This window comes from Carex rostrata, chromosome 5 (assembly GCF_964058835.1).
Source record: "Carex rostrata chromosome 5, lpCarRost1.2, whole genome shotgun sequence".
Lineage (NCBI taxonomy): Eukaryota > Viridiplantae > Streptophyta > Magnoliopsida > Poales > Cyperaceae > Carex > Carex rostrata.
In genome coordinates, this window is record NC_135922.1 from 4002453 (window position 1) to 4013960 (window position 11508).

The window sequence follows — 11508 nt, forward strand, 5'->3', positions numbered from 1 at the left end:
TGGAAAATTGAAAACAAAACGGAATATTTCATTAACCAAAAGTTTCACTCTATACCTTACATTACACAACACTTTTTGGGAAATAGATGTTCTAATCACACCATTGATTTGGCACCTATAATTAAAATTTTGAGCACATTTTCAGAAATGTAAAATGGAAAAGAAATTTTTTAATGGTATAAAAAGAAATCACTTATTACTAAATATAAGAACACATGAATGCTCTAAAATGTATCACAATTAGACTCAAGTTCACATCTCTACTCACACTAAAAACATTCTTTAATGAGTAGGGTTAAAATACCTCATTGTTTTATTATTTTTGTGCCCCTTTCATACTCCACATTTCTTATCTTCATTTTTAAAGTACAAATACTTGATCTGAACCATTCTACATAATATTCATATTGAAATGTGCCTCGAGTCTAAATTTCATATTTTTTTGGAAAAGGTTTACTATTTTTCAATAGATACAAAATTAGAAGATTTTGGACCATCCTAAAACAGTGATTTTGTACCTATCTAAAAATTTAGTAAAAAATTCTATAAAATATAAAATTTGGTCCTAAGTACATATTATTTTAATATGGATATCATGTTGAATGGTGAACTCGGAGAAAATTCACAAAAAATGAAATAAATGTTCATAATCGCAACTTTGATTGGGCAACTAAGATTTAAATAACTTATTACTAAATATATGAAAATATGAACGCCCTAAAATGTATCATAAATATATTCAAGTTCAGATCTCTACTCAACACTAAAATGATATTAAATATATTAAAAAAAATAAAAATAAAAACGAGAAAAAACAGCTGTGGTTCACAGTAGAAAGGAAGTAGTCTGACCAGTGGGGCTGATACTTCCGGTACGTGAAATCCGGAAACCATCCATTGCCTTTTGAATCTCCACCTTCATCGCACTATCCACGGATCCTGATGAAAACCTCTTATGTGACTTTTGCAAATGCAGTTTCAATGAACTGGTGCTGAGTCCTACGTTTTTACTGCAAATCGGACAAATTTTCATTTCCGGCCGCTTCTGCTGCCAGTCCATCGAGACCTTCCCGTGTACACGCTTATCTAGGTTTAGGAGAGCTTTAGCGAAACCATCGTTGGGTTGTGCCCTGCGGTGCATCTTCTTTAGTATGGACCATGCCTTTGAAAGCGTATACCCCCTACAAATTTCGTTGAAAAATTACTATACATGATTTAGTATTCTTTTTGAGTGAAGGTATGGTACTATGCATAGTGCAGTATGGTATGTACTATGAATCAATATCTAAAATATTTTCTAAAAAATGTAAAATTTAGTGTGCAAGTACATTTTCATATGGAGATTTATATTGAACAGTTCAGATCAACTATTTGAACTTTGAAAACAAAAATAATTGATCCATAGTACGGACCAATCCGCGCTATGTATAGTACCAAAGCCTCGCTATTTCTTTCTTCTCCAGCTATCTACCAAATAAGTACCTCATTTAGAAGGGAGAAAAATGGAAAAAGATTCAAGCATTTCAGATCAATGTTGGTTTCCTCCTTTGGACAGTAAAATTTTAGCTCATTTATTTAGGGGCGGAACCAGAAAATTGAGATAGGGGGGCATGATTTTCATTTTATGGGGTGGGCTAATAATCTAATTTTTTGTGAAAATAAAAAAAATAAAAATAAAGGACAAATTGGAAAAAAAATCTAATTAATAGTGGGTACTTAATACCCCTTTCCCTCAACCTACTTCCACTGCTGCATTTATTGACTACGATGCTATTTTGAGAGCTCAATTTGATATGTTACATATCGGTACCTTGTTGAAATGGAATTTAATTGATCTTACTTTCTTAAAATTAGATATGCAAGCACTACAGTGGCACTTCGGCTTTTTCCTTCAAAACAATGCACCAGAATCTTTCCGCCGGAATTTTCAACATTTACTATGTAGTCTGCTGCCTCCTCAAATAAGCCGCTGATGTCAGCATCCTCATCATCAAGTATCTACAGAAAACCCAATAAAATAATGGAAAAAAGTTCATGTATCAGATACCATTAAAGTCAAGGAAAATATTTATACTAAGAAAAAGATGTACACTAGTCAGAGGTCTTTATACAGTACCATATGCTTTTTAAATTCAATTTACTATTGAGTTTGACCTAAGTCCTTGATCTACCTTTGACTGTTCAAACATGGACACAGATGCAAATTAATCGGTTGAACATTGCAAATTAATCATGCAAAAAGAGAAAAACAAAATTCAAAATTCGTACTGAAAAGTTTTTGTATTGAAATAGTTCAGGGAACTGAGAATCTGATTGCCCAATCTCATTTGAACACAAGCAGAGTATATGAGTAATGCCTAAGTGTTGGAGCGTGTAAGTTGACTTGGCAGCAAGTGCACCACCGATGAACAAGTTGCTTGTAACTGGAGATGGTCGCTCTGTGCTTGCCGCTTCAGAAATCAAGGTAATTCTCTCCAAAATATGTTCAAGACGGACCTGAAAGAATGTAATAAGAAATTAAATTTATCTAGTTTTTCCAATATGCTTTTACACAGTACTAAGGATCAATATTTTTGTTTTTAAAGTCCAAATAGTTGATCTGAACCGTTCAACACGATTTCCATGTGAAAATGTACTTCCAGACTAAATTTTATTTTTTAACAATCTTTTTTATATAGGTAGAAACTCACTATTTTTGAAGTGTTATTCTACCTATCTAATCAAATAGTAAAAAAAATCTAAAAAATATAATATTCAATCTCCAAGTACATTTCCATATGGAGATCATGTTGAACGGTTCAGATCGATTGTTTGGATTTTAAAAATGAAGATTTTGATTAATAGTATGGACCAATATGCGCTGTACATAGTATCATAGCCTCACTCTTTTAACATCATGATAGAATACCTTAAGTTCATAGGCATCAACTGCAAGGTTACTGTCAAGCCCATCAAAGAATCCCGTGTTGAATTTATTTTCCTCGCAAAATTTAACAACTTCAGTCTTGAGACGTTCATTCCAATGTTCTATCTCTTTTGCTAACTCGGCATCATCCTATAGAAAGACTCAAAAAAATTAATAAAGCCTAGCTCAGAATATCAGTTCCCATGATAAAAAAATAAAATAAAAATAAAAAAGTATATACAAACCTTTGGTGTCTTGTGAAAATCACGCAATTTCATAGTCAACCTAATACCACGAAACATCTCTTTCTCTCCACTTGCTTTTGAGAATCGACCAACTGGAGAGGATGAGTCATGGGTCCCACGCGATCCAGAAGAAGAGCTCTTGGGGGTACTTCTATTACTCTCACTATCCATTTGGGAACCTGATTCCTGCACTCCCAAATCACTCATCTCACTCTCACCTGAATTTTTCCCAATTATTGACGAATATACCCTTAGAAGCCCTTCCAGTTTCTGGTAAAGCGCAAGGAGAAAAAGATGGAAACCCTCCAAATCCCTCAAAGCTGCACGGAATCCACCTCGAAATTCATGCACAGCCACTGCCATGTCAACATCATTACTCAATTCACCCATACTATTTTCAGGAAACCCTAACTTCCCACCTGAAATCTCGTACAAAATATTTCCCGAGAAATCTGAACTATTTAATATAAGCTCAACTACTTTTGGGTACCGCTCATAATCCTTCACTCTCTTTCCAGCTGGCGGCCGGCGTGGGACCCCCGAGTCAATCGCCACAACAGTGAAATTACTAAAACACCCCTCTCTTTCATCTTGAATTTTATGCTGTGGTTGGTGCGAGTCAAGCCGGCCATCAGCTGAGCTAGATCGCTGCTCCTTTTGTAAAACTGAGTTGACAAAAGGTTTCTTAGGTACTTTTGGAATTCTACTGAGGGTTGGTGAGTCAGATATCATGAGGTTTTCATGGTTACCGCGCCAACCGAGTTCATGGCAAGGAAGCCGATCTTCATTGCGTAATATGAGATCTAGCAACAGGACACGACCGAGAGATGCGGCAGTCATTCCTGCGGCTTCATGTGTATTGAATGCTTTTGATGCTTCGAGTAGAGGCGATCCATGTACATAACTGACATAGAACAAGAAAAAATTGGATAATATATAAGGAGAGATCTCATGGATTAAAGAGAAACAAACAAAGAAAATAACAAAACCATCCATCAAACTTTAGAGCATCTACATCAGTAAAATTAAGAAAAAATTAAAAACAGCTGTCAAGCACTACATAGAAATTAAGTTAATTTATATTTTTTTAGTGGCCATTTCAGCAATTAGAAACTATGTTATATCCCAAATATTATAATAGGAAATGCCACGAGTGCTTTAGAAATTAGAAAGAAATTTAAATGTAGATGCTCTTAGTACTCGATTCAAATCATGAAAAAAAAAAAAAAAAAAAAAGGCACCGAACATAGTATCTACAGGTGTTTGTACGAAATTGAAAATAATTGACAAAAGAGTTGATGGGAGTACTTCATGAGGAAAAGACATCTGCTAAGTTGAAGAGCTTCTAGCAAATCCGAGCATGTAATTTCACCTAGTTCGTCTCCATTTGAGGCAGCTGACTCACGTGCCATCTCAGCAGCTTCTATTATCCTCTGCCACTCAGCATTTGAATTGTGTATAACCCTAGCCTGATTGCCAGTTGAGGTACACAATGTCAAATTCATAAACAACAACAACAACAACAAAGCCTTTAGTCCCAAACAAGTGCAAATTTGAATTTTGTTTCTGTGAGGCATATTGTAAACCGGCCATTACTTAAACTCATACGATGCCTGTAAAAGAAGAAGTCATATTATGTAGAATTTTTTTCTCTCTTCTTTAATTTTCTTTGATATAAAAAACTTATCTCGACCTTTGAACTCCTCAAGATACCCCTACTGCCAGTATATACCAAATGGTATCATTATTTATGGCACATTCAAATTTAATGCAACACAATTATTTTAAGTAATAACACCTGAGGAGTGTGAACCCCAAGATGCTTAGCAAACTCATAGCCGAGACGTTCAGATTGTGTCGCCATTCTAGAAGAAGACGAGAACTTTATCACTGCAGCTGCTTCGTTTTTTGTGGTGTCATCATTGCTCAGAGCACCGAACAAAGCAAAAAACACAACTCCACCAGAGTTCACTGTCAACTGTATATGCAATTAGTCAAAATCAGGTTATACTGAGCTTCTTTAAACAATTCTAGAGCCACTTCAGGTTGGATGTACCAAACCATTTTATGCTGGTATCATGTAACATGATATACTGGTAGGGACGTATCGATAAAAACTTACAAATGGCTGCCAGTACAAGACAGTTATAAGTACATCCTTTCTCATTTTTTTATTAAAAAATGCCGAGGGCGCAAATCATACTTCCAACATATCTTATTCTAAATTATTTAATTCAAAGAAATTGCCCCAAGATATTAAGTTACCAATAATTAATTATTTGAGGGTGCATTTGGGTGCCAAGGAATAGCAGGGTTAGTCGGGTTAGCAACTATTCCACGTTTGGGCCAAAAAGTAGCTATTCTCAATACTTGGGTTAGCTCGGGTTAGTGTGCTATTCCGCTAACCCAATATTTAGTTGGGTTAGCACGTTATTCTCACTAACCTCACTCTCAATCCAAATGTACCCTGATTGATTAGTCACATACCTCCAAAACCTTGTTGCATTCATCCTCAGATTGATCGGCGCTGCTGGTGTGCTCAGAGTGGTGCAGAGACTGGAGGCGGTCCCACGAGAAGTCACTCGAGTCAATGTCCAACCGGGCTGCATTTCCCAACCTTTCCCATAAACTCGTCTCTTGAATCTGCTCTTCACAGACTTCTTTATCAACCACCACTGTCTTTTCTTTAACTGGAGGTATCCTCTCTGTTTCACCACTAACAGAGAAAAATAACAGCACATTAGCATGGTACTATGCATAGCGCATATTGGTATGTACTATGGATCAATATCTCAATTTTCAAAGTTTAAACAATCAATCTGAACCGATCAACACAATCTACATATGAAATTGTACGAGTAGATCAAATTTTACATTTTTTAGAATTTTTTTACCTTCTTTTTAGATATGTAGAAAATTACTTGATCTAAAAATTGTAGACCATTCAAAAGCAGTGATGTTGTACCTATCTAAAAATTAGTAAAAATATTCTTAAAAATGTAAAATTTTGTATGAAGTACATTTTCATATAGAAATCATGTTGAACAATTCAGATCAACTATTTGGACTTTGAAAATAAAAATTTTGCTAAAAAATCACTGTTTTTCAGAAGATTCTGGACCATTCAAAATTAGCGATTTTGAACCTAATTAATAAAGTAGTAATTTTTTTCCAAAAAATAAAAAAAATTGTTCTCCTAGCACATTTTAGTATGGAGATCATGTTGAGCAGCTCAGATTGAATGTTTTGTGTAAACACAGATAAATGTTAGGCATGATTGGGGCATTTTAACCCTACTCTAAAAAAAGTCATAATAGTACTCACAACTGGCTTGGTTATGTGAATTGACTAGTTGGTAACAGTTTAATTATCTCATTTTACTAACTATAACTTGCAAAGAAGTATACTGTTATCACATACCTGGTTTCCCGGCAAAGAAAAGAGGGCATGCATCTACTAGGCATAGATTCAGTTCGTAACTGTCTCCCCGGAAATCCCGACGGCTTAATCTTACTACTTCTTTTACGTACCAAAGTGACCCATTTCTCAAATGCATGTCCCGGGCTCAACTCTCCCAAAAGCAAGGACACCACCTTCACACACAAAATATAATACCAGTATTTGTCTCTTTTAGTTAATTGTACTTAGTTTTTCTAAAAAAATTGCTGGTACCAGTGGATACATGCCAATTTTAAAAAAATATATTATTGTTAACAGTGAATACATGCCAGTTTAAATAAAAAATTTGTTGGTACCAGTGGATACATGCCAGTTTTAAAAAAAAAAAATGTTGGTAGAGGTGGATACATGCCAGTTTAAATAAAAAATTGTTGGTACCAGTGTTTACATGCTAGTTTTAAAAAAAATTGTTGGTACCAGTTGATACATGCTAGTTTTTTTTTTTTTTTTAAAAAAAAAAACAATTGTTGGTACCAGTGGTTACGCCTAAAACTTACATGGGATGAGAGCCTGAATTCTTTCTCTTCCAAAGATTCCTGAAGTGAGACCGTATATAATTCAAATCAAAATTTACAAAAATTGAATTTGTCATTCAGACTTTGTTGTTACATTTGCATTAATTGTGCTTCCTGCTATTACCTAAACAAGTTAATAAATGTTTATGTTTGATTCAGGCAAGTAATTTAAATAATTGCATTTAGTATATGAACTGAAATCGGTGATTTGTATGTACCTGAGAGGGTAAAGCAGAGGTGCGAAGTGGAGAGGAGTAAGCCTTCATGGCTTCCCCTTCTCCTTCTCCTTTCTCTTCCATTAGAGAAATCAAGAGAAAAAACTCACGATATTTGAATCAAAAAGAGAGTACGAATGTATAATTAATCGAAAGGCGAGAGAGAGAGACAAGCCTAGAAAAGGAAATGATGATTGATGAGGCGTCGGCTCGAATTAATATCACCTAAAGTAACTCAAACTTTGATTTTAGATCTGGACCGTCCGATTAGAATCCGGGCTATAAACAATCCTTTAATATTCGTGTCACAATAGATTGGACGGTCTAGATCTAAACTTAAAATTTTGGTTACTATAGGTTTTAGCCTTGTCTCTACTTTTCCCGGGCTGCTCTAAAGCGGTGGTAGGGTAACACCTTTTAAAGAGCAGTTGACGCTTCATGAAGCGCACAATCGACAGAATAAAAATAGAGCTTCATATGGTTTGTGCGCTGTATAAAGTTAAAACTACTCTGTTAATATCATTACCCGCGGGGGTGGTGATCCAATTGATGTGAGATATTCTGTGGCAGAAAATTAGTCAATCTGTGCTGTGATGTACTAACAAAGGGCCCTGTATATTTTTTTTGTTTGATCAACTGGGAATTTATTCTGGTCAGGTAAGTACCTCGAAAGAGTCATATGGATTGTGCCACAAAACATTGGGGACTGGAATAGGTAGTGTGCTTTGTTCTGGTCGCACTGGCACTCCACTGTGGAAGCGGATTAATTAATTAATTCAGGTACAAATAATTTCACATATAACCTTCAGAAACTGAAAAATGTCATATTAAAACTTTGAAAATGTGAAAATTATCATATATACACCCGCTTTTTTGTATTTCAAAAATTCCATAATAAATTAGGGTCAAATTGAAATCTCTCCGCAATTTGAGGATGAGTACACTGGTTTAATTAAAGTCAGTTGGTCAAACTTAAGAGAATCAGCATCAAAGTGGGATTTTTAATTAAACGAATCAAAACTCTATTTAAATATATTTAAATACAGTTAAAAACTTAAAATGCATCATTGATTTTGAGTTCCAACTATGGCTCATATTTTTATCTTTCTTTTTTTAAGTTCAAACAGTCGATTTGAACCGCTCAACATAATATCTATATTAAAATGTGCATAGTGATCAAGTTTTATATTTTTTTGGAGCTTTTTTACTATTTTTTTAAATAGGTACAAAAAAAGTAATGTTTTTGAATGGTCCAGAAGTAGTAATTTTATACATATCTAAAAAAAAATTTTAAAAATATAAAATTTGGTCACTAAGTACAATTTAATATGGAGATCATGTTGAATAGTTCAAATCTACCGTTTGAACTTTGAGAACAGAGATGAAGATGTAAATTTGTTAAGATAGTTGGAACACAAAACTAAGATAGTATTTTAACTCTACTGTAATTAAAATTCATAAAAAGAGTTAAACATTTAAATTTGTTAAGCATGTTACATCATCTTTTCTTTCAATCATTATATTTTTTTTTCTCTCTTCAATCATTTTAATCGGATAACTTATATGTCATTATTTTTATTTTCTCATTGGTGCTTGATAGATATATCTAGATGCAGTTTAATTCACAAAGAAATCTATTTTTGTTTCGTTTTAATATGCATGAATTACACGCATCTAATTATATTCTTTATTTTTATACATCATTTCAGCATTTCTAAAAATAAAAAAAGTGTACAAAATTTATTTTGCAGGATTGGTGTTTAGCGTGACGACATATATAATTAAGAGATCTACTTGTAATTAATTACTAACGAATGCCTTAAAAGTTAACTACCATCTTAAAACAATCAATTAGTTGGCAACTTGTTAATTCAAAATAAATTTATTTTGACAATATTGACAACTGTAAAAGTTAACTTATATTGAGAACCAACATTTGATCTAATGACAAGCTAATGTTCTTTGTGTGGAAGGTCGCAGGTTCGAAATTTGAATGAGAAATTCTTTTTGAATATCAAATAATTGAGTAAATTGATCTCTAACCTTTACTACAAAAAAAATTATATTTTTTTAAATCCTGAAAATAAATGATTTTATACTTTACACCAAGGTTCTAAATAGCGTTTATAGCGGCATAACGGGGAGATCAAAAATAAAAAGCTTTATCGAATAGCGCAGCTATAGCGAAAGCTATCATAAATAGCATTTTTTATTTTAAAAATTATATTTTATATTTCTACTAATAGTAAACATGTCTCATTAAGAAAAAAAATACCAAATTAATTAAGAAGTTCTAATATACATATATATATACATATAGTTTCGTCTCGTTTCAATTTCTCACGGACAAGGTCCCTAGGTATTAATTGTTTTAATTTTTCATTTTTAGAAAGCCCAACAATAATGCATGATACAAAACTTAATTGATATAGCGGTATAGACGCACATATTCCATTGTATTGATATAGTTTGATAAAGTAAAAAAGTCCATCTGGACATTAAGACACATTAAAATTGCAAAATTATAAGCCCATATAGCATAGCGGATCGCTATTGTCGCTACGCGCTATAGCGGCCGTAACTCGATTAGCGCAATTTTACCCCGTAGTTTACTTTTTTAGGTCCAAAACCGCTATAGTTAGCTATTTAGAACACTGCTTTAAACATTAGATACATGAAAAATTATAAAATTTTATGCAAGTTCACCGTTTAATTATTAAATGACATAAATTTTGCGATGGTTCATATTTTAACGCTATTTGATGGAGCATCAAATGATACTTAAATTGTACAAAAATTAATACATAACTAATTATAAGGAAAACACATGTCTGTAATTTTTGTATATTTTTTAATTTCTTTTAAAAGAATTTAAAAAAGCTTTATTATTATTAAAATAATCTGTTATATATCAAGAGATCTTCACACTCTCGAATGAAAAGCTATTGTTGACCAGTTTATTAGTAGATATATATATTTTTGAGTAAAATAAGTTTGAAGTTCAAATATCTAACTATTTAATATCCATAAATAATTTTCTTTTTAAATTTTAAATCTGTGGTTTCCTATACCAAAAAACATTATCTTAATTTGTCACTAGATCAAAATACTGATTCTCCGTTGACAGATAAAATTGAACAATAGCGAAGAGACAATGATGATTTTTCAACAAGTATATGTTAAAAAAGGAGGGTTCAAATGCCTCCATCATGCCTCCATTTTTTTAAAACTTTAATAATTAAAAATTTAAAACTTAAAAGTCAAAATAAAACTGTTGAATATGATCTAGATCATTTCCTCTATGTGCTCATAAAAATTATGACATTTTAATTTTATTTTAGTTGTCATGAAGAGCTTGTAAAAAATGTACTAATGTGGATAATTTCTAGACGTTGATTTTTTAACTTATTGATTCACATAAATACAAAATGAAAATGTAATAATTTTTTTATGTACAGATAGAGAAAATAACATATATTACATCTAACGGTTTTATTTTTACTTTTAAGTTATAAATTTTGAGTTATTTAAGTTTTAAAAAATGGAGTGGAACAAAAAATGAAGGCATTTGAACTCTCATGTTAAAATGATTACCATTTTTGTGACTGTAGAATAATAAAGAGATTTTTTTCCTCGAATGAGTAAATTTTTGAAGGTGAAAGGCATGTCTATATGAGTTCAGAATAGAAGTGTATGGATGTGTGGTATGGATTGGATGGAGATATTTTTGTTTATGTACCATTTAAAATTAGTTTTACTAGTACTGTAATTTATTTGTTAATTAATATTAATAGATAATGAACTAAGAATGAACAATTATGAAATAAAACGATAAGTTAGAAAATTTAACACATAAATAAATATATAGAACACATTATCTACATAATATCATAAAATATAAAAATTATAATGTTTATCGCATTATTTTTAAAATATAAAAATTATAATTTTTATCGCATTATTTTTAAAATATAAATTAGGAATAAAATAAAATATTAGAAAATATGGGATGGGCTACGCTACTCCATGGAGTAAAACACGTTTGTACTCCACGCCGTATTTTCATTTTGAAAATCCAAACGACCAATCCGAACCGTTAGATGTGATCTCCATATTGAAATGTGCTTGGAGACCAAAGTTTACATTTTTTGGAAATTTTTTTACTATTTA

The 11508-nt window shown here is 32.3% G+C and overlaps 1 protein-coding gene across 2 annotated transcripts; it reads right to left on the reverse strand.

The window, feature by feature from the left end:
• Window positions 1-676: 676 nt before the first annotated feature.
• LOC144554180 (dual specificity protein phosphatase PHS1-like) lies at window positions 677-7501 on the reverse strand. 2 transcript variants are annotated; one of them, XM_078302466.1, is made up of 11 exons: window positions 7342-7501; window positions 7106-7144; window positions 6570-6742; window positions 5637-5865; window positions 4948-5127; window positions 4458-4618; window positions 3150-4053; window positions 2908-3054; window positions 2268-2495; window positions 1840-1997; window positions 677-1180 (listed from the first exon to the last, which is right to left on the reverse strand). In XM_078302466.1, the coding sequence occupies exons 1-11, from the start codon at window positions 7420-7422 to the stop codon at window positions 826-828; spliced, it is 2655 nt and encodes an 884-aa protein (XP_078158592.1). In that variant the 5' UTR covers window positions 7423-7501; the 3' UTR covers window positions 677-825. The 2 variants fall into 2 exon arrangements, with proteins under 2 accessions (XP_078158592.1, XP_078158594.1); XM_078302468.1 differs by lacking the exon at window positions 7106-7144 and having other exon boundaries at window positions 7342-7499.
• Window positions 7502-11508: the final 4007 nt, after the last annotated feature.

Coding starts and splice junctions, on each gene's coding strand:
- LOC144554180 (XM_078302466.1), bottom strand. CDS start 7,422: ATGGAAGAGAAAGGAGAAGGAGAAGGGGAAGCCATGAAGGCTTACTCC. Junction 1,998..2,267: donor TTCAATACAAAAACTTTTCA/GTACGAATTTTG, acceptor GGTTTTCTGTAG/ATACTTGATGATGAGGATGC. Junction 1,181..1,839: donor GCATATCTAATTTTAAGAAA/GTAAGATCAATT, acceptor CGAAATTTGTAG/GGGGTATACGCTTTCAAAGG.